Source organism: Juglans microcarpa x Juglans regia, chromosome 4S (assembly GCF_004785595.1).
Source record: "Juglans microcarpa x Juglans regia isolate MS1-56 chromosome 4S, Jm3101_v1.0, whole genome shotgun sequence".
Lineage (NCBI taxonomy): Eukaryota > Viridiplantae > Streptophyta > Magnoliopsida > Fagales > Juglandaceae > Juglans > Juglans microcarpa x Juglans regia.
Genome location: NC_054601.1, coordinates 3,182,544 through 3,208,942, shown reverse-complemented (window position 1 = coordinate 3,208,942; position 26,399 = coordinate 3,182,544). Strand labels below are relative to the sequence as shown.

The 26,399-nt window shown below is 36.9% G+C and overlaps 2 protein-coding genes and 1 pseudogene across 12 annotated transcripts in view; 2 read left to right on the top strand and 1 right to left on the bottom strand.

Moving 5' to 3' along the window:
- Positions 1 to 2,121, top strand: part of LOC121262855 (pathogenesis-related homeodomain protein-like) — an 8,647-nt gene extending 6,526 nt beyond the window's left edge. For both annotated transcript variants that reach the window (XM_041165515.1, XM_041165514.1), the window contains 2 exons: positions 62 to 292; positions 1,790 to 2,121. In XM_041165515.1, coding sequence (XP_041021449.1) covers positions 62 to 292; positions 1,790 to 2,062 — 504 coding nt within the window. In that variant the 3' untranslated portion in view covers positions 2,063 to 2,121. The remainder of the gene's footprint in view (positions 1 to 61; positions 293 to 1,789) is intronic.
- LOC121262935 overlaps positions 1 to 26,399 on the top strand; it is a 27,203-nt pseudogene extending 804 nt beyond the window's left edge.
- Positions 4,184 to 12,187, bottom strand: LOC121262899. Of its 10 annotated transcripts, XM_041165588.1 has the most exons (9): positions 11,988 to 12,185; positions 9,310 to 10,666; positions 9,118 to 9,178; positions 8,879 to 8,997; positions 7,682 to 7,772; positions 7,102 to 7,149; positions 6,296 to 6,407; positions 5,519 to 5,560; positions 4,184 to 4,392 (listed from the first exon to the last, which is right to left on the bottom strand). In XM_041165588.1, exons 2-7 carry the CDS (start codon positions 10,509 to 10,511, stop codon positions 6,300 to 6,302), a joined length of 1,629 nt encoding a protein of 542 aa, XP_041021522.1. In that variant the 5' UTR covers positions 10,512 to 10,666; positions 11,988 to 12,185; the 3' UTR covers positions 4,184 to 4,392; positions 5,519 to 5,560; positions 6,296 to 6,299. The 10 variants fall into 10 exon arrangements, with proteins under 10 accessions (XP_041021522.1, XP_041021523.1, XP_041021519.1 ...); XM_041165589.1 differs by lacking the exon at positions 6,296 to 6,407 and having other exon boundaries at positions 5,519 to 5,653; positions 11,988 to 12,187; XM_041165585.1 differs by lacking the exon at positions 5,519 to 5,560 and having other exon boundaries at positions 11,988 to 12,184.

The window sequence follows — 26,399 nt, the reverse complement described above, 5'->3', positions numbered from 1 at the left end:
TATATGATTAATTGAGTGTATGGCCTTTTATCTAACATCGATTGATTCTTTCCTGCAACAGGTAGAGATAGGAAAGCAACTTCATAGTTTTAAGGATTCCAGATTAGAAAATGTGAAGAAAAACGCTGCCGATGTTGTGGCATCTAAGGGTACCTCTGCAGAGATTATGGTCCATGCCCCAAGGAATGTTAAAAGGGTTTTCCAGAGAAGGCATCAGAAGTCAGTAGGCAGTGTTTTAAAGAAAAAGCAACAGAAAAGATCTTCACTCACGGCACCTGCTAATAGCAAAAAGGTACCCGTGGCTAAGGTTTTTTTATTTATTTGCTTTATGTTTTTCTTCTTGATTCTCTATCATACTGAAGATTAAGAGCAGCTCTGATAACGTTTGCATATTTGAGAAATTGCATATTTTCTGCTGTATCTATTCAAAATAATTACAATATGGAAAATACTCTAACCACAAAACGATTATACAAAAGTAATTTTACAAAGTAACGTGGCTTGATGTGGTTCGTCAGATTGTAAAGTTACTTTTATTATAAAGTAGATCTAACGGATCAGATAAAGCCATGTCAGTTTGTGAGATTGTTTTAACAATAATTCCATGGAGGGAGTTCTAAACTTGGTCAGAAGCCCTTTGTGCATAGACTTTTTCCATTTATCTAACTTGTTATAATACGCTAACCTTCCCTATTCTGTATCTTCAACTCCAGTGAAGTCACTTACCAGTACTATCTCTTCCCTCAACGATTTCCAGCCAATAAATTAGGGGTATATAGGAACCGATAGAACCGGCCGGCACCAATGGGAACCGGCTGCCTAAGTCAGGAACCTGCCGAAACTGGTAGAGAACCGGTCAGTAGGCGGTGGACATTTGATGAAACCGACGTTGGTCGATTATGTCCCTGTTTGAACCAGGCTCAAACCGTTGAACCGGCTAATATAATATATATATATATATTTTATATATTTTAAGTAAAACGACACCGTTGTTTTACACAACGTTTTAGAAAAAATTAAATTAAATGAAACGACAAACCAAGTGGCATCATTTTGAATTAGGGTTTGAATACCCCTGCCCCTGCTCTCCCCCTCCTTCTCCCGATCTCATTTCTCTCTTCACTTTTTCACTCCTCACTTTCTCAGTTTCTCATTCCTCTCTCTCTCTCTCTCTCTCTCTCTCTCTCATCGCACCTCCCATATCTCTTCTCTCTCTCAGCACGACGTTCTCACTTCTTAGTACGTTCTCTGATTCTCTCCATTCTCTCTCTCATCATGCCACTAACGGGATACCGGTGAACCGACCAAATTTTCACCGAGACCGACATCACCAGGTTTCTCTCCCTTCACCGGCCGGTTTTAGACATGTTTACACGTTATCGGTTCGGTTTTGGTTGGACCGAAATGGAACCGTAGCTATCGGTTTTCACCCCTACAATAAATAGATCTTCTATCCTGCCCATTAGGTATTTGCTGTACATTATGTGAAGGCTTTTGAACTGTCAAAATTACTTGTCAATATATTAGCTATTAAAGCTTGTTGACATGTCAAAGCAGTATTCTTTACCTACTCCATAACCTTTTAGGTTCATCAAGAAGATTGTTAGTAGCCTTCCAGGTCGATCGAGTAAGGCATATCGAAGCCTAGGTCTAATCTCTCCCTCTCTCACTGCAGTAGAGAGAGCATAAGTGTACGTCTTGGGATCAGGGAATGTGTTGCTCACAACTAGTTTGGTTTTAACAGAGATCCGACTAACCTTTTTGATATTATTTTATTTGTTGCATTCAGGATACAGTGGAGTTCAGTGACGATGTGAGCTTGAAGAAACTTTTGGAAGCAAGGACTAGGGAGAGGAAGAGGGTCAATGTCGTGGCTGGAGATGAATGTCAAGCAGCAGAGATGGAAATGGAAAGACTTTGCAAAATCATGGGTAGATTAGAGAGCATAAAACAGAAAATGCCAAGACTTAAAAATGACAAAGCTAAACATTCAAATAAATCCCATTTGTTTCAACGGTCTGTGATTTATGTTCCCATAGCAGAGCTTAGGGAAAAAGTTTGATCCTATACGATGGTGTTTCCATGTCTTTTGGTTCACAAATAAATACTTCCTTTACATTAGATTTCAAAGTGAAACTTGATTAGAGCTGGCTCTCTTTGGAGTTACTAGGTCAAAATAAGATTTTTATTTTTTTTATTTTTATTTTTAGTTTTTTATAAAAAGAAACGTTATTTACCTAAAACAACCGCCGCTATTCAATGCTTGACTGAATCCTCATCTCAAGTGGTGTCATTTTGCTTATTTTAGGTTACGCAGCCTACTACTTGGCATGGTTTATTGAAGATGCTACTATTTAGGGAGCAGCTACAGGCCAGTCGGGTGAGGGTTTTAGTTTTACACTCACTAATAAAAATTTGACACATAGGAAGTTCACTAAGTCAAAGAATAGGAGTGCATGTAGAGTATTCCATTCGTTATGGTCATCTTCCCCCCAAAAAGAACCCGATTCACTGTAGCCCTTCCCCCCAAAAAAAAACCCGATCTCCCCCCACCCCTCCCTTGCCGCTCATCGTCGCTCGTCGTCTCACATAATTTCTATAAGTAATGAAAATATTGCATGGTTATGATGATTTTAGGGGTTGGGCTGGGTGTATTTGTTGCTCTGTAATGGCAGGAGCTAGGGCTGTAGTTGATGCCAACGTGGGTGTATTTGCTCTATATTTGCATATGTGGGTGTATTTGCTCTGTATTTACAGAAATGATATTCAGAAAAAAAAATAGAGAAATTAATCATATTTGCATTTATGTCCAATAGTTTTACCAGATTGACCCTATTTGCATTACTTCGACTTCCATATTTTGCAGTTGTATTGTTCAACATCTCAATATCTTTTTTTTTTTTCATTGAGCAAAAAGAGTAAATAAGCTTTTGCATTTTATGAGTTATTTTGTTTTGTTTGATCTAATTCTGGTTGAGTAATATCGGGTTGAGTGAATGATGAGTACTTTCAGAAATGGTATTGAGATTTTAGATTCTGATAATTCTAGTGCCGACGAAGTTGAGATGATTGGAGAGGATGGTGAGGTTGAACAAGACAAGAACATGCCCGAGGTAAATAAGACGATGTCATCTTCATATGTGGAGCCATATGTGGGGCTAGAATTTGACAATATAGAAGATGCACATAGTTGCTATAAAGCCTTCTCCAGACGAAATAGTTTTAGCATTCAAACTAATCATACCTGGTTGTCAAACGTAGACAAATAATTAATTGGGATAGAATATGTGTGTTCAAGAGAATGATTTCGTCACCAGAATTCTAAACTTAAAGAAAGAGCAAGACCTGAGGCTACATAGACAAAAATGGGGTGTAAGGCGATAATGTCAATAAAGAAGGATTGACAAAAATGGATTGTCTAAGTTTGTACTCTAATATAATCATAAACTTCTGACATCTAGGAGTACAAGTTTACTTCATGGACATAAACGGGTTACAACAAGGCAAAAAAAATTAATAGAGACGTTAAATGAGTCGGGGATACCAATATGGAAAATAATGTCCGTGTTGAGTAAGGAGTTGAGTGGTGATTATAATGTTGGTTGCATGGGTAAAGACATTCAGAATTACTTGGGCAATCGAATGAGACAACTTCTTGGAGAGGGAGATGCAAAAAGCTTATACGCTTACTTTTTGGAGAGCGAACGTAATAATCTAGACTTCGTATATTTGATTCAAGTCAATGCAGATAGGTCGATGGGGAATTGCTTTTGCTATTTTATTTATAAGCATCACAAGTCTCTCGAGAAGCATGTATGCTTTGTTTTGGCGAGCAATCAATCCATCCAGAAATACCATTTTATCCAAATACATAACTTTGTAGACAACAACCATTAGCCAAGTACATAAACTAATCCGGAAAATAAATACCACAATTGCAACAATCCACATAAACTGATCCTGAAAATAAATACAACTTGTTCCGATAAGCCTTGTACATCTTAATAAAGCATTAAGTGATTTACATTTTGATTGACTTCATAAAATTTCTGAGTAAGCAAAGCAAATATGCAATAAATACAACTCAAGATGCAATCAAGACACTTATGTATTTCTTCTTCATTGATTGGAATTTTGCGTGTTCAATTCTTGCACGTTCAGATGCAATCCTTTCATTTCTTCATTGTGCTAATTCCAAGATTCGCTTACAACAATCTGGTTGTTCTATTTCAAGATCAACCCATTCGAAAAAACCACACTGTTTTTTAACCTTATAATATGGACAATTGAAAAACTGCTGACCAAAAATTTCATAGTGGCCTTCGTCCCGAGATCACCTCATCTCCTACCCGTAAGCTAGAAATGGTGTCTCCTCCACTACTTTCCATATTGCTGCAAAGAAAAAGAAAATACTCCATCAACTACTGTTGGTCAGGTAAGATCAGTTTTATCTAATCAGATCAAATAAGCTCAGTTTTAAAAGAGAGAGATGCTTATGTTAGGTAATTCAAATATTAAACAACGAAGAGAGCTCCTTAATTTGGTGAAAACTAATGAAAATAGGTCCAAATGACACAATTAAATTGTGCATATTGACCATGATCTTTAAAATAATTAACCTAAGTTTTAAGGGACCAATAGAGACCAACGAACAAAAAAAAAAAAAGACATAACCAGAACCAACTCCTACAAAAATGTCATATCTACTAATTTACTCCATCAATACCATAAGATTATTCAATACTGACCAAGCTTTACATATATGCTAAATAATACAAATACTAATCTTAGCAGACAATATTATCACATGAAGATTGCAATAGGAAAAAGAGACTTACGAGTTCAGGTGGTTTAGTGGGTTCGACTGGGCAGTGGGTTCCAAAGATGGGTTCAACGGATGGAGGTTTTCGACAAAGATGGGATGGGTTCGACAGAGCTCCAGAGGGGTTTTCAACGGATTGAGACCACTGGGTTAAGACGATGGGTTGAGAAGAGGGACATTTTCAGAGTTGAGACAATGCATAGAACGATGGAGAGGGACAGAGCTTTCGACGGGTTGAGACAATGGATTAAGAAAAGGGAGATTTTCGGGGTTGAGAAGAGGGAGATTTTTAGAATTGAAAAGATGGAGATTTGGGAGAGAAGAAAGAGAGGAAGCTAGGTCTGAGAATGGGAGATTTTCGGGATTTCCATTGGACTCACACTTACAGTAAGTCTCATAAGATTATTATGTGTCTTAATTTTATTGGATGGTGTAAAATGAAATTACGACACGTAATAATCTCATTACGTGTCTTAATTATTACGTGTCTCACACTTACAAAAAGAGTTTGAAGCTTTTCTCTACTATTTATTATCTCATTAATTTGCTTGAGGTTTATTCAGAAACGACAGTTTGCTTCGATGCAAACCAGAATGTTTTATGAAGCTGAAGTCATAATTGAAAATAGCCACACCATTAGGAACTAAGCAGGAGTAATTACACAATCTTTGTACAGTGGTAACCATCGTTTCATCCCATTCCCAAGCTTCATTTCGAAGAAGCCTCATATCCGTCTCCCTAATATGGAAGAAATGCATAAATGTTAACATCTGTGTCAGCCCAGAGGCTGCTATGACAAGGATCTGGATCGTCCACAAAACCACCGTGATTCTGTCTAGTTATCTCTTGCCATATCAATAAATATACATGCATAATAATCGAAGCATGAGAGTTTTATTATCGAAACAAAGTCGACAACTTCATTAAGAAAATAAATGTCTCTTTGGGAATTACTTAAACCCATTGCCAAGCCTTTTCCTGAAGTTTTTAATCGAAAGCCAATCATGCATACAATTTTATACGTCCGTCCACTCATACTTCCACATGTCCAAGAGATGGAAAAAAAAAGGTAAAAAGAATCCTAGCCACGTATCAAACTGTTAACAATGTAGGAACCCCAAAATATGTTTAAACAGGCTCATTATTGTTCACCATTCTTTCGAATGGTAGGATTTATTACTTTTTTTCCAGTTCAATATTCCCAAAATTTCCTTCTAGTAAACAAAAAGAAAACAATAATAAATTCGCCAAATTAACATGAAAGGTAAAATTGGATTGAACATAGCAGCAGGAAGGACAATAGCAAGTGGGCAAAACATCTATATTCTGGTTCATCCTTCTGTATCAATTATAGAGCTAAACAACTGTGATGTAGAATACTCGACTAACTTTGGATTTCTATGACCAGAATGTACAAGACAGACAAGGCAAGTTGTATGGACGCTCTACACAAAATTATCAAGCATTTCTCACCATGTTACGGAATCTGTGTGTTTGATTTATCAACTGTACGTTTTTGTGAATCGCCATCACTTTTTTTTCTATCGTCTGATTTTCGCCGTTTGGCAGCTAGCTGGGGTCTCAGCTACAAGTAATATGAAACATTAAGCACCCGGAAATGTGTTTAACCAGAATCACAAATAAATGGAAGCACAGCAAATAAACACAGCAAATAAACATTTTACAGCATCAAGTGTCTGATTGTGCAACCCAAACCTATGTAATTAGCACGGTACAATTGAATTAGAATTTCTTGAACTAATATAATATACTCGCAGTTGCTTGCATTTTTACTTCTGACGTCTTTTTCTTCAAAATGTTCCTAAAGTTTTAAGAAGTGCTCGCACATATAAATTGAAGTTCAATATACATTGACTTCATTGTCACATGGCTGGTTTTTTTTTTTTTTTTTTTTTTTGGGGGGGGGGGGGGGGGGGGGGGGGGGGGGGGGGGGGGGGGGGGGGGGGGGGGGGGGGGGGGGTAAGTAACTGGTTTATGACTTTTTTCCGTTCTTAACTTTGCCTATGTTAGAGAGAGAGATGTTAGGGCATTTTCTAATGCTGCTTGTTCAACAAAGTTGGCTTATACTTTAATTCCTAAACAAATTAAATATTATTAACTCCTGAAAAATCATGATTGCTTCCAGTCCTAGGAAAATAGTCAATGTTTCATTGTTAGGAATAAGTTATGACATGAATAAGTGGATGAACTCTCGAAGATTTAATCATGGGTGAGTATGATCTAAAGTACATAAGTAATTAAAAAGTGCTAAGACGTACCATCTGAACATACTTTAGTTGCTTTAGAACTTGATCTGTTTCTAGCTCCTGAAGCAAACAGATGAAAATGAGACTAAACTAATACATATATATATATATATACACACGTATGGCACAGAACAAACATGGTAAAAGAAGAGTGATCAATACATTTTGATTAAACATGCACTTTGATTTCCTTTTTCAATATTTAGCATCATTTCTTTTTGAACCATTATTTGGCTCAACTAGTTTTTCAGTTGGCTGCATAAAAAAGGGCCACCTTTGATTCTAAAATCTATAAAAGTCAATTCAGTGATGAATCCAAACTAAGATTTTGTTTTAGAAGAAAAATCGCCAGAATAGAACAATATGTTATGACCTGATCTAATGTCTGAAAATTTATGTTAATTTTTGAAAAAAAAAAAAATCTTTTAATGCTCCAAGGTAGAAAGAATGTCACATCCATTAAAAATTGGCCTTTTATAACTCTTTAGGCGTAACTGATTTCTTCTTGCAATTAATCTTACTCCCAAAAAGTGCCTTTATAATAAATACAAAAAACGTATAAAACATATCTGAAAAATGACGGTTATTTCACCTGAGGTACAGCACAATCAGCATGGAATGGATCCCAAAGGACGGAGCGAAAGCAGTCCCAGTCATCAGTTTGGACTTCACAAAGAGGAGCCCTAATTTTAAGAATTTTAGTGTATTAAGCATCTTAAGCATTACAACATGATATTAGCATGCGGGGTATAAAATTTATCTGACATTGCATAACAAGAAACAAATCTATATAATTTATCAAAGAAAAATCAAGAAACAAACCAATATATAATTTAAGACTTATAAAGCCACTTTCAAGTGACCAAGAAGTACAACCATAAAAAAGTCTATCAAGAAAGATCTACTCAACAACAAATTCACATGAACCGGCCACCACTTACATCTAAGTCTGGATTAATCATCCTTAATATTTACCTTATTCACAACAATTAAAGCATTTTATATAGTAATATCATAATCATCCTAGAATCCCTCGTAGCTAATTCCATATTCAAGGTCCATTTAGCAATTCAGTTATAGAATTAGAAACATATGGCAGATACCTATGTAAATATGCATGATGCATTTGCATTAATAACATGTATGGAAATCTTAGTGAATCTCCTTTGCCTTTCTTTTCACTTTTTCAAGCCTTGAAAACTAATATCACAATTTGAGTAACCTATCCGACATCTACAGGTTGAGGATTTCAGTTAAACCTTTTTTTTTGGAAAAGTCATTAAACCTATTTCTAATGACTTAAGTCTACTCAAATTCACGACTTCTTTGCCAAATAAAGCAAATAAAATTGAACTGCCCATTTTTAAGAAGAAAGTGTTATGGGGCTGCCATGCATGAGTAACTTCTCAAATAACCTTGTTTTTCTAAGTTTTAGAATGTAACTAGGTGTTTCTTGTGTATACTTCCTGTGTACTCGGGCTTCGCCTATTTCATTGTGCTTAATAAAGTTCTAACTTATCAAAAAAAAAAAAAAAACTTCTCAAATAACCTTAAAAGCGGGAAAAACATAAACACAAAAAGTTCCAAACCACACGTGCTTGTATTTAAGTTCTGCATAATAATTTCAATACAAATTAAATTATTGGCAGATTTTCCTACGAAAAGCTTCCAGATAAATCAAAATGCATAACCCTAACAAATTTCATTGGGTGTTCATCAAACACTATGAACACTAAAAAGCAACACTTTCAATAGGATCACTCACATAGAAGAATGTTATTTGGTTTACCTGCGCCACTTTCCACATATAGTTCCATTTATACCTTCTCCTATGCCATCAATAACCTCTCGGCACTGAACCCAATTACCTATAGAGTTAGGTGTATATGGCTTGTTGAAGTTCGACTCCTACAAAAGTGGGGGAAAAGTCCAAATAAAAAGGATAAAAAAAGAAGCTAAAGACAAGATGTTTCATTTCTCCCCAAAATCAGATAGAAATTATGGGTAAAGTGTGAAATTGAGCTTTACATGTGAAGTAACACACTCTGAAGGATTCATTTCAACTGGTTCACCTATGGCATCAACATCACTGCATCACATCAAAATAACAAGTCAGGAATATATGGTTCAGTGAAGAATATATGCCCGATGAAATTACTGATTCCAGAAAGCTGTCTACTTCAAAAAGTTGAGAATGTAAAGATTAGTGAAAGAACATACTTTATCATTGGACCTGACCAGTCTGGAACTTCTGCCTGAAAACCTTTACCAACCCGAACTCCCATTGTATATGGTTCAGTGTCTCTCAACATCGATGCTATTGGATTCAAGTCACCCTTCAGCAATGTACTTCTGCATCTGCCCATTTCACAAGCAATGCTTAGTGATCTTCTGGTACCTGTTTCCATTGGAATTTTACATTTCTTTTTCAAACAAGAATAACAAAACCATTCATCATCTGGTATCTCCTTCATACGGGGATTGAGGCAAGAAACATGAAATGCATCTTCACAATTGTCACAAATAAGCATTTTCAGTGTAGTATCTGTATGACCACAAATCTTGCATGACCGGGAACAGCTACTTCCACTACTAGGACCAGCATCTTCAGCGGAATCATCATTCTTGGTAGGCAAAACTTCAACCAACCCCTGGCATCTAAGTATAGAAATGCATAGATCGTTTTCTGAGAGATCCTCCCCCCTGACCTCCATAACCATCACACTAGATGAGGAGCACTCACCAGTGTCATCCACTTCCGTCACCATGGAAGCTGAAACACGTTCCATATTTGATTCTGATGATGAGCAACTGTCATTTGCACTATCAACCTCTAAAATCTTTCGCCTACCATTTTTTATTGCAGCACCAGAAACATGCCCTTCCCCAACTGAACATCCATTGATAGACTGTGACTTTAAAATACAAGGTTCTTTTATGCATGAAAGAGAAGCCTTGATGGGTGCTCCAACTGTATGAGATTCATGCTCAACTTGAAACACCACACGTTGCTCCTTGGCTGCCACAGAAGGTGCATCAAAACTTGTGAATGAACGGCTATCAGCACTTTTCTTTGCATTAGCTGGGGATTGTGATGAAAAACTGGTGAGTAAGTTTCCCCGTAACTTCCTTCGCCTATAAACAAAATTAGGAATACAACTTTCAGATATTGTGCTAAGATTTGGTGGCTGGGCATAACTTCTTGGAAAATTTAAGAAGCTTGGAGTATTAGCATTCTCCTTTTCCTCTATTATTGGTTTGGCCTTTTTGCAATGACCATGAGGGTATTTATCACAATTAGAATACATCTGCCAAATTTCAGTGCCTGGCCTCCAATCACATAAGGTATCTTCTTTCCCATGATCGGATGAAAAATGCAGAGCAGCGCCATTTGAACTAGGAAGGGAACTCTGCATCAACATTTCACCTGAGAAAACTTTACTAGTATCTGGTATATGTTGCTTTTGAACTCGCAAATGAAGACAATGATAAACCCCGCTCTATGTTTCAAAAATAAATTGTGTATCCAACATAAAAAGAAGCCTCAACATATCCTCCATTTACAGCATCATTCTTCCTGGCCAGCATTCCAAAAAAGGCATACAAGGTCAAGATGCCAGAATAAATGAGAGCATAAAACTTTGCCTACCTAATAAATTCTTCGTTGAAGTCGCATACATACATGATTGAACCAAAAAAGGCAATATATCTCGGCATACTGTAGTCCATCCCATTTTGTTTGTCCCTCTTTTCTTTTGGAATATCCATAATAGATGTATCCTTTTCAAAATTAATAAACACAGTATATGACTTCCCTAAACTATTTTTTCCTTTGTGAGGTAGACTAGAATTAAATGCCAATTCAATAAGGGTGGTTCTAGAAAGTATGAATAATTGTAATCGATGAAATTCTCCATGCCTATTAGTTCTTTTATGAATTCTAGGGTGTTACTTTTTCAGCACCCTGAAGTGGGTTTTCTTTGTTTTCCTCCAAGAAACTTAGATCTTAACCCAAAATCAAAGCCATTCAATGTATCATCAGACTCCCAACTGGACCATCTTAAAACTAACATTTTTCTTTGATATGTAAAGTGGATTTCATTAAAGAACAACGTGGTGTAATCCAAGTACACAGGTAGTGCACAAAAGATACACCGAAACAAAAAACGTAGATCAAGGGACTGAATCTTGAAAAGGTTCAAGGGAAAGCAGAAGGAAAAGGTTTAACCATGGCTACCTCTGTCACAAGGTGTTAGACACTCTTTCACCACCTACAAATCCTCGGACACGTAGTGCCTGGTCATCCACCAGGTAATTAATTAGATAAGATCCTAGAGTGGTGGTCACCAGAGGCAAAGTAGGATTTGAAGTCAGGCAAACACTTCCTTGGCCCCTGAAACCAAACCTAACCCACCCAGCCAACGCATCATTGAGCAGTTTCCTTTTGTTCATCTTCCCAGAGATCTGAGACAAAGCCCTACAGATACAACACCCTTCTATTTATGCATGAGATCATAAGCACCTAAATAGTTTAATATCTTTCTTTTAATTGTTGGCAATAGTTCAATACTTGAAACCCACATTCAATCGTTCTTTAAAGTTCCATGCACATAAACGCCTGTTAACTTTGTTACTTTAGGTTAATCAATATAGGGTTTCAATAATCAATGCATATGTCTAAAATAGTGTTCCATCTGTGTCTTAATCTGGTACAATCAAAGGCAATAAAAAGTTTCCTACATATCAACACCCAAAAGAGCAAGAACATACAATAAAAACGATAAATTGCGGAATAAAAATACATAGTTCAATATGGTCTACTAAGACAAGTATGATAAATTGAACAATATGATTATACAATTGAAAAAAAAAAATCGCAACTGCCAACAGAAGTATACCTGATCGAAATAACGCATAGTCTGAGAATAAGCGACGGGCTTGCAGTGAAACCTCTTCAGAGGCTCAAAGCAGTACAGACTCTCTCTCCCTCTCTCTCTCTTCCATATCCCAAATGGTAGTTTAGCAGAAAGACGCTCTTTAGAACCATCGTAAGACGTGCATTCAGGTATTCTTAATTTCTTAAGTGCCCAACCAAAGCGATTGTTTTTACTTGGAAGGTAATTATATCATGGTAAGGCCAGACAACTATCCAAAAAGAATGAAAAAGATTAGATAGGACCAAAAAAAATAAAAAATAAAATTAAGTAATGTTAGATACAGTTATAGATTTTATGACCGTTGTATATTCTTTTTTAAAAAAAGTTAATATAACATTAAAAAATTAATTTTTTTCACTTGAATCTTATATTTACTTACTTTAAAAAAAAAAAAGTATGACGTTTATGTAATCTATAACTGCAAATATCATTTATCTGATTTCACATTACTTATATTCTTGGTTAGGAATAGGGGTGAGATTCAGCCGGTCCGGACCTGAGAAACCGACCAAACCGGCTACTTTTGGACCAAACCGGACCAATCCTAGATCGAATGAATTCGATCTGGTCCCCGGTCCAAGGGTTTTTCCCCCCGGACCGAACCAGACCAGACCGAACGAAACTTAAGAAAAATATAAATATATTTTATTATTTATATAAATAATTGTATATAATTAATTATTAAAATATCACAATATTACATAAATATTATATTCTTTAATGTATAACTATAATATATAGTATTAGTATATATTAATATATTAACATATTATAAGAGTTGTAGTATAAATTATAGTATATGTATAAATTTATAATAGTATTAGTATAATTAACTTAATATGTTAATATTAAATCACTATAACTGCATAAGGTATTATTTAATATAGTATTAGTAGTGTATTACCAACTTATCACTAACATATAGTATATTAGTAATACTACTAGTATAGTTATTAGTTATACTATTGGTACTAAGTCTATAATTATATATATTTAGATCAATGTATTATTATATTCTTTAATGTATAACTATAATATATAATACTAGTATATATTAATAATTGTACAATTTATTATGTAATTTTCATCTAATAAGTCACTTAATTTTAATTTAATATTTTTAATAAATTTTTTTATTAATTGATTAAAAAAAAAGGTTGGACCGAACGGGCCGACCAGACCGGACCGATCCTTAGGCTGTTCGGTCCGGTCCAAGGTGGGAAAATCTTGAACCGATTAGGTTCGGTCCGATCTACAAAACCTCCCGGGACCGGACCGAACTAGTTAGGAATATGCGGATTATTGGGTAAGTTGGAACTCAAATCCTTAAATAACTTATTAAAATTCAACTTGCAATTTTCCCTTAATGGTTGTTACTGATGATAATCCCAAAAGAGCTTTGTATTGAACATGCAAAGCTAATCACACGTTGCTCTAGAAGTATTATAACAAATGAACAGCAAAAGGACACAAAACTTATGGAGTTCTACTGGAGACTTTACTACTCTAGGAATGGAGTCTCATTCCTGTAAATAAATTGGATCGCAGTTGACAGTTAACGGCTGAGAAAAAGAGTTGAGAAATAGTTCTCTCTGTCAGAGGCTTGAACCAAGAAAAATTATTATTCTTGTCATTTGAAATAGACAGAATTTTATTTCCAAAGAAATGTCACTTATTATTGCCATTTAATATATTTTGCAAAACCTGTGCGCTTAAACTATTAAAACAAAAATATACAATGTATTTGACTTTGTAACCTTGAATCCAATAAAATTTTTGCCTTTCACTTATGTGCTGTTATGCCTTGTTTAGAATCTTAAATAGGGAAACAATTCATCTCATAATTATAATTTTTTTAAAATTTTACACAAAATAAAATAAATAATTTAATTTTTTCAAATTTCAAAATAAAAAAAATATTAAAAAAAATATTATAATAATATTTTATTTAATTCATTTAAAATAATTTATCTTATCTCATTTCACTGTCAAACAATAGTCTTCATTTTCAGTGCTCATCATTACGACATACAGCAGAATAACCCAAAACTAAAGGGCGGTGATAAAAATCCAAAAGTCATATTTTTGTTTTTTGTTTTTTTTTATTCTCAAGTTTGGCTATTTGTGATTGAATTCGACCTCCTAATAAAATGCCCATGCAAAGTCCCAAACAATATAGATCAAAGATAAGGAGAGAGCAACATTATTTAACAACTCATTCATTTCCATTTGTATAAATTATGTATTATCGATCTAAATAATAGTTGTTTGCAAATTACCTTTGTAAGGGGATTTTCCCTTCACTCATGAGCCTATTGAGTGCTTGGCCGAGAGTAATGGTTTTCGCCTTGATACCTAGTCCTAGGGTCCAAACTTGCCCTCGAAGTAACTCACCTGCAAGGAAAAGTAAATAATGATGGATGATGGGACGGACAGGCCTGACGCCGCTCGACCACACTTCGCTCATGGAAACTCGTACATGGTAGAACGGAAAAGACGGATACCTTTGATATTTTGACATTGGAATATCGACGGACTACCAAAGACCCCAGTATAGTAAAACAAATCGGAGAATCACGCTGTATTAATATCATCACTATTCGAGCAATACGTCATATTAATGGCACCGTCACAGAGGCACGCTGCATTTAAAGGACCATGACAAAAGAACAGTAAAAAGGACATTGGCTTCACAAGGGTAGGCACGATCTGTCCCCTCCAGACTTCCAGTAAAAATAAAAATTTTCAGGTACGAAAAAGGTTTTCGGCTCTCTTATCTTTGGACTCTCATTATTTACAAACTTCAAAAATATTTTACTGACTTTGGCATCGGAAACTCCCCGACCCCAAGGTTGCCCTCTCCTAGTTACTTTATTTTTCATTTTTGCAGGCCCAATTCTGAAGAACTGAGTTGCTAGAACCTGATCTAAAGTCGTACGAAACATGTCGTTAACAGTGACGCCGTTTGTGGGATCCTTGTAGATCTTGTGTGTACTCCAAATGTCCGCGACAACCCGTTCCAAACAACTCAGGAGGGACATAGAGGAAGTTGCCATAGAGGCGAGACTAAAAGCTATGAAAGACTAGGTAACAAAGTTGACAGGCAAAATGCGAAAACTTTACAATGAGAATGATGAGCTCAGGAAACCTTAACAAGAACAAAATGAAGAGGCGGAGCGCAAAAATAGCGAGCACATGGAGTCCTGAAATGCGGGAGTTGGAGCGAATGTGGAGGAGAAAATAAAAAACATGCAAGACAAAATCCGTAATCTCAAAGGGAAACACGAAGAGATTGCAAAGAAAGTAGGCACATCATCGTCGATGGACCAACTGATCACAAGCACCGGTCTACCCTACACAGAAGAAGTGATGGTCGTGCCCTTACTACCGAAGTTCAGGATTCCCACCATGTAGTGGGAGAAATCTGAGGCGAACAAGTCCTGACGAGAGAATATTACGTCTAAAAACTGAAGCAGGAAGATGGTGGGGTCACCCCGAATGACACTTCTAGGAGAGAGTAGGGCATGCACCACTTAAGGAGCCCTAACAAGCCTTAGTCTAGAACTCGCCCTGCTAGGCTCAAGGGGGAGCGGGACGATGCATGGTCCTATAGGCAAAGTGCACTGCACCTATTTCGAACTTTCGTGTCGTCGACAAGACACCAATAGGAGAAACTCCTTTCACCCTCACTTAAGCTATTGTATGATCGCCGCTTTGTATTTTTTATTTTTATCTGAATAAAATCTTTTACAACTTTGTGAAAGTAAACACGTAGTTAAACTACATAAATTTTAAGTTGTGTGTGATTGATTTCACTTTTTTATTTTACTTTTTCTTGTATCTTTCCTAACAATGAGAAACTCAGATTACAAAAAATAAATATATAAAATTAATTACAAGTCTAAAATTATAATCCAAATAATAAAAATATCGAAATTAAAATCTTAATAATCTTATTTTTAGATATAAGAATATAATTTTAATTTTAATTTTTTTAAAGGGTCATAACGAGTTTGATCCGTTATGACCTATTAAGCAATCATGTCTTAACGACTAAACTCGTTTTAATTTGAACTCGCTAAAACTAAATCCTAATATATTTTTATCGTATCGTGTTCGTATTGAATTAACGACTATTGGTATTGCCGCCCACTCTAACCTAAACCTACAAAAATCAAGTCCATCAGTTTATCGTTTTCTTGGTACCTAGCTCTCTCATGACGACTACTGAAGAAAACGAGAACTCCAACGCCCCAGTGTCCGAAACTGACATCACCTCCACTACTAGAACGGAATTCCCTCCCACCACAACTACGGAAACACAGGCTACCGGCCCAACAGAGTCCGATCCTCCCAGTCAGAACCCCGAGTCCGATTCAGCTCCTGCATACGACCATCCGGCTCCGGTAGCTACCACAGCCGCCGCCGCCGCGGTCTCAGTCGATAAGGGATGGTCGGGATGGCCCGGAGACTGTGTGTTCCGGATCATCGTGCTGGTTCTCAAGGTCGGTAGCATTATCGGATGCAAGGGGGATCTCATCAAGAAGATGTGAGAGGAGACTCGTGCCCGCATCCGCGTTCTCGACGGCGCCGTCGGAACTCTCGATCGAGTTGTGAGTTCTCTCTCTCTCTCTCTCAGGTTTCCTCAAAACTGTGCAAGTTTGCTGAGAAAACTTAATAAAAAGCACAAAGTAATGAACTTTAGCCATTTAATAGTGGCTATAACTTACAAAAATAAATAAATAAATAATAGTGGCTATAAAGGGTAGAAAACTCCTCTGCTTGGGTCTGATTTTTTTTTTTTTTATGAGTACTGTTAGGAATTTGGACCTATCAAATTCACCCCTAGGATTCACTTTTTGGTGAAATATGAAGAAAACCAGAGAAATAATAACAACACAAGAATTTACGTGAAAACTTCTAAAAACAGGAGAAAAACCACCAGACCCAGAGAAGAAAATACACTATGTGAAAAATTATTACAATCACACAATTTTTCTCCTCACCCAAATGACACCCACAAAGCTTTCCCACTAGTAAAACTTTAACTCTCAGCTCTTTCTTTTTTTCAAGAAAAGGCTAATAGAGGACTTTTCTTAGAGTCACAAGTTACTAATTAAGCTTATGACTTGGTGTAATTAACTAAGAGGCCAAGCATCCTATTTATAGGCCTTGAGGCCTGCTCCTCAATTCTCTCCCACCGATGTGGGACTCCAAAGGAGCAAACCCAACAATCTCCACCTTGCGACTTTGGCTGGTCCCACAACCACGCTCTACTACAATGAAGATATTCATAGCTTCTGCTATCATGCTCTACCATAAAAGCATACCCACTCAGAATAAACCAATTTCAAGCATTTCAATTTCGGCCCATGTCGAAAATAACCTTGCTGAAAAATTATGGTGCAACTTCTACCTTTGGCTTTCCTGGAAGTTCATCAGCCAACGACATAAATTTCCACCACACACTCTGCATTAATGCCAAACCAATGCCTGTGTGCAAACTTGTGGACCCACTAACATTAACACATCCTCTATCATAGCAATTTTGAGAATTAGCGGCATGCCACGAGGATGTACATGTCCCTTTAACAGACATCGTCTTCCATGGAGAGAGACACAACATTAGTTTCATTACCAGTATCTCCATTTACTGACTTGTAGCCACTTGCCGAACTTGCTCCTGCTCTTGGACAATTTTTCTTGACGTGTCCAGATTGTCCACACCCCCAACAGACTACTTTCATTTTCATGGAGTTCTTCTTTTTCCCATTACCAGCTACTACCAATGCTAAGTTCCCAGGTGGACCATTTCTTCCACCACCTAGTCTTCTCTCTTCAGAAAAGAGTTTACTGGTAACCTCTGAAAAAAATTATTTTCTCCTTCCCATGTATCAAAATAGGCTTCATATGCTCATAGGAAGGTGGAAGAGACCAGATGAGTCTCAAGGCTTGATCCTCATCATCAATTTTAACTCCAATAGATTCTAGCTCAGAAACAATGCCATTGAGAACACTTAAATGATCTGAAATAGTTGTACCTTCACTCATATGCAGTGTATGAAACTGCTCCTTCAGGTACACCCGATTTGAGACGCCCTTCGTCTGATACAACTCTTCGAGCTTTTCCCAGAGTTCTTTTGCCGTAGATATTCCATGCACATTTGTAAGAACATTCTTGGCCAGACACAGACGTATCGCACTTGCTGCTCTCAAATCCAGATCCTCCCAATCTTCATCGCTCATTACAGATCTGCTCTTTGTTTCATCAGTCACGCTAGTATCACTGCTGACTTCAGGGATTGGTCTGCCCTTCAACGCCTTGTGTAATCCTGATTGAATCAAAATATCCTTGACTTGAACTTGCCACAAGCCAAAATTGATTCTTCCATCAAATTTCTCCACCTCATATCTAATAGAATTTGAAGCCTTACTTCCTGACATTGCTTCGATGAATTTTTACCGTAGAAATGAATAGTACTCACTAAGTAAGTTCCCAGGAAAGATTATTCTTTCCTAGACAGAACTTCAAGGTTCTCAGGAAAGATTGGAGGGTCACACTGGACCACTTAAATACCAATCTCCTAGACAGAACCTCCTTAGACTGTACGTATTCGCACTACCACACCAAAGCTCCACCCACCAAAAAGAACCTAGTAGCTCTGATACCACTTGTTAGGAATTTGGACCTATCAAATTCACTCTCAGGATCCACTTTTTGGTGAAATATGAAGAAAACCAGAGAAATAATAACAACACAAGAATTTATGTGGAAACTTCCAAAAACAGGAGAAAAACCACCAGACCCAGAGAAGAAAATACACTATGTGAAAAATTATTACAATCACACAATTTTTCTCCTCACCCAAATGACACCCACAAAGCTTTTCCACTAGTAAAACTTTAACTCTCACCTCTTTCTTTTTTTCAAGAAAAGGCTAATAGAGGACTTTTCTTAGAGTCACAAGTTACTAATTAAGCTTATGACTTGATGTAATTAACTAAGAGGCCAAGCACCCTATTTATAGGCCTTGAGGCATGCTCCTCAATTCTCTCCCACCGATATGGGACTCTAAAGGAGCAAACCCAACAAGTACTTGGGTCTAATAATTAAAAAGTATATGATTCTCATATCTTCATTTGAATTCTGTTTTGTTGCTGAGAAAATGTTAGAAGGGAATGCGAAAGTAAAACTAAACAGCTTATTCTAGCTTCCCTTTTAGGATTAAATTTTTTCGCTGAAGATGAGCGCTTCAAATGCGAGCTTGACAATTGACTATTTGTGTGAATATGTTTTATACCATAAATTCGTAGCAATTTTGTTGGTAGTGTACTCGGAAGCTTTTATGCAAGGTAAACAAAATTGGATTTTAATGTCATAGTGTCTTCTTGATACACACACAAATGTATCTTCAACCACATATTTCATGGTGATATCCGACTGTACCTTTCTTAGGTTCTGATATCAGGAAAGGAAGAGCCAGAGTCACCTCTATCCCCTGCAATGGATGCTGTAATACGAGTTTTCAAACGCGTCTCTGGACTATCTGAGGGCCAAGATAAAATATCTGGAGCCCCTGGTGTTGCATTTTCCTCATTCCGGATGTTAGTGGCATCTACACAAGCCTTAATTTAATTGGAAAACAAGGCTCATTAATCAAATCTATTGGAGCATACTGGTGCCTCTATCAGAGTATTGTCAGGAGGTATGCTTTTGATGTCCCACGTGTATTTTCCATGGCATTGACATTACTTTCACACATTTAGTGATTATTTGTTGAAGGAGTGATTTGTTTATGCTAACTAACTTCTTTATCATGTTTTGTTTTCCATTCCACATGAACTGTCCCATTGTAACACTCCGCATTTATATGAGATCCTACATTACTAGAGAGGTAGAAGTTTTTTCATTTATAATGATTCTAAGGAAGCTCCAATTGTAACCTACTAACCTTGACTAATCTTTTTGGAATATAAACTCAGGCGTGGCTTGGGCTTTCCTTGATTTGTTGTAAATGGTATTAAAGTCTAACTTAGCTAGAAGTTTGCAATTTGATTTGTTTCAAGTCTTGAGCTTTGCCACAATAGAATGGTGTGACTAGTACATTGGACCTATGAGTGGGAGATATTGTAAAACCCCATATATATGGGAGGGTGATGAATTCAAGCTTGGTGAATGAGATGTTAAATTAAAAAGTTATTGGCATTTATAATGATGTCAAGGATGCTTTAATTGTAACTTGACTAATCCTTTTAGAGTATTAGCTTATATGTGGTTTAGGATATCCAGTATAACCTAGAAGAAGGGAGTTTTGCAATGAAGGTTAGTGGAGAGATGTCTCCAGAGTTGAGCAAAGTAGCCTTTTTCAGTTCAAAAAGAATTAGCTATTTCTTATACAGTTATTGTAGCATACGGATCCAAATTTAGGGCTTAAACACTAGTATTTTATTTATTTGTTATTTATTTTAGATTTTATTTATATTATATTGTTTTTTTTTTTTCATTTTAGAAAGTGTGCTAATAGATAGATTTAAATTAGTGATTTTCCCTATCCAAAATCTTCGTATTCTTATCCATTAAGTTCCCGTACTAGTTTCGGTTTCCAGTTTGAGTTTAACTCCAACTCAAACTTTTCAAATCCTCTCAAAATCTATATCCTCGTAAGAACAGGTTCCTAAAGACTAGGCATTTTCGAATTTCAGCCAATCTCCTGAAGGTTTCCCTCCCATCGCCTATAAGAAACCGCAAATCCTCTGTTTTAAACATCGAAATACCCAGAGAACCAACAATTTCGCACAAGCCTTATTTCTGCCTAGCCACCGCCGACCACCCTAGGACGTCGGAGCACCACCCACGGTGCCAGAAAACTCCGGCCAACTCAACCCCGTTGAACCTAATCATTTCCGGTAAGTTCCCGACGAGATTTTTCACTTCCCGTGATTTTCCTCCATCTCGGTCTAACTCTCTCTCTCTCCCCTTCTCTCTCTCTCTCTCTTGCATCGCACCACTGCCCAGAGGATCCAGTCGCGTCGCCGGTCACTTCCAACCACCCCAGAGCCGCCGTCGCCTCAGCCTTTTTCTCTCGGTGAGCATCGCACAACCACTTCTTTGTTTTAGTTCAGCCCTCTGTACACGATGAAAGTTTTTCCCCCGTAAGCCTATAGTTTTTCTTCCTAATAATCAGTTTTCCCCATAATAACCATGACCTTTAAGATGAATTCCCAAAATACCCTTTATAACTCTTGTTCTAGGCCTCCGTAAATCTCATTGATGAGATTTTCCTTTTAATTACAGTGTAGCTTACAGTGTCTATGGGAAATTTCATGTTTTAAATCTGTGCATTATGTGGACTGATTTCCTATATGGGCTGGGTGAATTCAATTTAAACATGTGATTTTAAATTGAATTTGCTCTAAGTGTGGGCTGTGTTGTAGGAGTAATTGCTCTAAGAGTCCACATTTCGTTAATCAGGGAGAAGTTATAAACCATTTTACAGCAGAAAGTCTGAAGGGATTTTAAAATATGTTTTAAAAAAAAAAGTATGCTATGAAGCCTATTATTTTAGTTAAGTTCCTTTATATGTATTTAATTACATGGAATAGTACGACACATTTTTCTAGGAAATTAGTAACGTCTAGTACCTCCTATAGGTAACGCGCTACAAGTTGGAAGTCAGGAAGCAACGCTAAGAGGTAAATAGTATGATCATATGAATGCATGCGTACTGTGAATATTATTGTTATGTATGAAAATATGATGTCCTTATGATGATTATCTATGCTACGCTATAAGACAAGTCAACGTTAGATTCCTTTCACGATCTTTGATGAAATATGAGATTATGCTTGAATGAATGAATTTGTTATTTGATTGATTGAATGTTACTAAAATCATATGAAAGCCATGAGATGTTCATGTAGTAATTCAAGTCAAATATGCCATGTAATAGAATAGTCAAATTATGCAAGCCATGTTCATATGATAATTAGATCATGTATGCCATGTTCATGTAGCACGTAATCATGTATGCCATGCTCATGTAATACTTAGATCATGTATGCCATGGAATGTCATAAAATGTTCAGTTCTAGTTATGTTATGCTATGTCATGTTATGTTATGCCATGTACAAGAATATGCCATGTTAAGAAAGTTCATGAAGCCTAATGAATTCTCATGCATTAAGAAAGATAAGAAATTTTAATACAGTACCACGGACTCAAGCGCGGTTAACCACAAGTAAAGTGAAACACGGACCCAAGCGTGTTTCACTCCATGTTATTCAGTTAAGTGAAACACGGACTCAAGCGTGTTTCACTCCATGTTACTCAAGTAAAGTGAAATACGGACCCAAGCGTGTTTCACTCCATGATATTTAGTTAAGTGAAATACGGACCCAAGCGTGTTTTACTCCATGTTACTCAGTTAAGACGGACCTAAGCGTGTTTCACTCCATGACTCAGTTAAGTGAAACACGGACCCAAGCGTGGTTCACTTCATGTTACTCAGTTAAGTGAAATACGGACCCAAGCGTGTTTTACTTCATGTTACTCAGTTAAGTGAAACACGGACCCAAGCGTGTTTCACTCCATGACTCAGTTAAGTGAAACACGGACCCAAGCGTGTTTCACTCCATGTTACTCAGTTAAGTAAAACACGGACCCAAGCGTGTTTCACTCCATGTTATGCCAATTAAGTGAAACACGGACTCAAGCGTGTTTCACTCCATGTTAAACAAGATAAACAAGTTATTATACATTCACGTTACATATTATGTATGCTATCGCTCATGATGATGGATAGATATGTGCTATGTGAATATATGATGATATGTGTATATATGTTGTTAAGAGTCTTCAGAAACTAAATCCATGCTAGGCCAGATTATGTTTTACAGTATAATGTGTTATTTACTGAGTATTCGACTCATTCTTGTTTGTCTTCTTGTTTCTTTCATGTCTAATTGTTACAGATGATGTTTATGACGATGCAGAGCTGGATGGCCAGGAGTAGATTTAGTACAAAGGATTAGGAAGGAATATATGATACTTCACACAAGAATAAGACGTCTTTTACGTCATTCCTAGGATTAATTTATGTTCTTTTACTTTACGTTCAGTTTTTGAGACGATTATGTTCAAATCAGTTTTTAATATTTTATCACTTTTCAATAAATGAGGTATATTCAAGATATGAATCTCTTTACCAGGCATTATGTTATGAATGTTAGTAACATCTCTATCCTATGGGAACGAGGTGTTACAGTTATATATAACTAACTATTTCCATTTCTTTACAATTATATGGAGGGACCTATAAGAAATGTCTGTCTGTGTAAATTCTAGAAAACAAGCATAAACTTTAGTTGCCTGATCTTTCTATCATCCGTTTTTTATAAGCATCTTTCTATCCTCTACTAACCTTTCAAGAATCATGGAGTTTTGTTATCTTCTATGGACCCCCAAGAGTTTATTTGTTTCTGGCCCCTTTTTTTTTTTTTTTTTTTTCTTCTTTCTAATTTCCACATGCTAATAATTATTCTTGCATCTCTAAACAAGGCACGTTATGCTAATTTGTTTGTTGGCAGATGAGGAGCCGCTCTATGTTGCCGTAGATGAGAGGATTGTGGAATTGCAGGGAGAAACTTTTAAGGTTCTCAAAGGTCTAGAAGCGGTAGTGGGTCACCTGAGGAAGTTTGTGGTTGATCACAGTGTTCTTCCTCTTTTTGAAAAGAATGTAAGCTTGTTTCCTATAGTGATATATCGTTTTTTGCAGTTTGGTGCGGTAATTATATTGCAATATTTGTTTTCAGTATGTCGCGCCTATCTCACAAGATTGTGGAGTAGATGTCTGGTTTGACCAGTCATCACTTCATGCTGCTTCTCAAACTGCAATTACCACTGATTATCCTCTCTCTGTCTATGCAAATAGGGATTCTGTATTCTATGACCTTGAACCTCTCTTGGAGTCTCAACTCCCATCCTCAGCCAGGTCACTCTACGGACAAGATCCTAGATTTTCTGGAATACATTCTTCAGGAAGTGATCGTGCTGGTGCTCCTATTGTCACACAGGTCGATATGCTGATTATTCTTGATAGAATAATGCTATTTATCATCCCAACTCTCATCATCCTCCCATCATCCCATGATGTGGCATTAGATGATAGATTTACAAGTACAATTATCTAATGCCACATCATGGGATGATGGGAGGATGATGAGAGTTGGGATGATGAATAGATTTTTTTTTCTTGATATTATTTGAGTCTTAAGTTTTCTGCGATAAGCCAGCTCATTTATGTCCAAACAATTGCTTTGGTGTGTACTTTAGGCCACGGTAGGCCAACTGGGTGGGGGTTTTATAATTGTTTTGGCTAGTCCCTAACTTTTATCTTTTGTGGACACCAATAAACATTGATTCATGGACGTTGCACCTTCAAGCTCAAGCTTCAAAGTCTGGGTCATAAGCCTGAAAGACTTAATGCATTGATGTGGGAACACAATTTACTGTTACTTGAAAAAGTATAAAGTTTATACCAAATGAACTTGTGCCAAGCCTTCTGCAATTACATAAATAATTTGCTTTATATTCCAACCAGAATGCAGCACTATTGTACCTTGTCTTCTAATGTTTGCTCACTTATCAATTTTCTTATAAAAAAAAAAAATTGTTTGCACTGAATGCTGGGTATAAAAGGTGTGTTAATGTCGTGTTTCGCACACCTTTGGGCCAAGCTCCGACAACTCAAGTCTTAAAAAATAGGCCTGCAAAAGATGGAGAGAAAGACAACTTGGAGAGGGCGGCCTTGGGGCCGGGTAACCTCCGATGCCAAAGTTAGTAAATATTATTAGAAGCTTGTAAATAAGTAAGAGAGTTTAGGGATCAAAGAGATATTCTCGTACTTGAGATCTGCTATTTATACTATATATCTGGGGAGCAGATCGTGCCTGTTTCCATGAAGTTCACATTTCCCATACTGTTCCTTGTGTCAGAACCTTTAAATGCAGCGTGACTCTACGATGACGCCATTAATGTGGCATGATTGCCCGAGTGGTGGAGTTCTAAATGCGGCGTGGTTCTTTGACCTCATTCTCTCAGTCTGTCTCACCTCTAGTCCATTCATGTCTTCTCTGTCAGTAGATCAATGGTTCCTCGTATATTCTGCCTGCTGTGCGGGTAGGTACTTGAGGGCTGGACACTGCTCGAGAGGTCCTCAGACCAACGAGTCTCATCCCTTGCAGCACCACTCTTCCTAGAGGTTGTGTTCAGAGGAGCTTTTCCGTGGGCCGGGTTAGGGACTATTTATCCTGGGCTAGGCTTTTTATCTTGCTTCTTTTTTATGCACAGGCTTATTAGGCTTGGTGGGGGAAAATCCCCTTACAAGGTGGATAATAGGGCTATGCATTTTATGTATTTGTTTAATTTATGGCTCATAGACTTATTTGGTCTTGCACTCTTTGATACTTTGTGGTTACTAATTCTGTTACCATAATTGTGTATTGCTTCGTCTAATCAGATTACACAAACAATGCAAATCCCACTGTCTTATGCTGAGGCTATCCTTGGACCTAAAGGGTCTAATATCGCTCTCATTCGTCGAAGTAGTGGAGCAATCTTAATCATGCAAGAGAGCAGAGGACAACCCGATGAATTCATTGTGGAAATTAAAGGCACCTCATCACAGGTTCAGTTAGCTCAGCACATGGTTCAAGTGGGAACTTCTTCATTGTTATTTAAGTGTGAAAGTTGATTTATATTTGGGGATGTTGGTGGCAATGAAAATTGATGAGTGCTATTATTCTGATTTCTTTTGGGCAATATTTGAAATGATTGATTTTAGAGTGGTATAGCAATAGCATTGATGGATTTGGTTATGGAGGGGAATGATAATTCAAAAACTTGATGCTATTTCTATCTATGCATGAAGCTATAAATACTCACAATGACAACGAACCAATTACAAGAAGCTACGGTGAGATGGGTGATGGTTTGAGGTATCCCTACTCAGGCGCTACATCTTTCCCGGCATCTTCATTCTCCTTGCAATCATTCAGAGGGTATGAATCTTCAAGTTTAGGAGACTACAATACTTTCAAGCTTTGAAGGGGGATGTTGAGGGACTATTGGCTAATTTCTACATGTGGATTGATTTCATTGGAATTGTGTAAGCTTAGAGAAGGCTTCATTCCAAATGAATCAACAGTAAAGCCACTGAAAATGGTTCCTACGTTGGTTATGTCGTACACCATATTCTGTGGTGGCTAAGCTTGTAAAGAGTGACAATAAGGGCTTGTTTGGATAGAAAAATCATCTCATCTCATCTTATCATTATAACTTTATCAAATTTTCACATAAAATATAATAAATAATT

Excerpts from the sequence above, each read along its gene's own strand:
- LOC121262899 (XM_041165588.1), bottom strand. The coding sequence starts at position 10,511 with ATGTTGATGCAGAGTTCCCTTCCTAGTTCAAATGGCGCTGCTCTGCAT. Across the intron at positions 7,773-8,878 it reads ATATGTGGAAAGTGGCGCAG|GGCTCCTCTTTGTGAAGTCC; the intron begins GTAAACCAAATA and ends TCTTAAAATTAG. Across the intron at positions 7,150-7,681 it reads CTGATTGTGCTGTACCTCAG|GAGCTAGAAACAGATCAAGT; the intron begins GTGAAATAACCG and ends TGTTTGCTTCAG.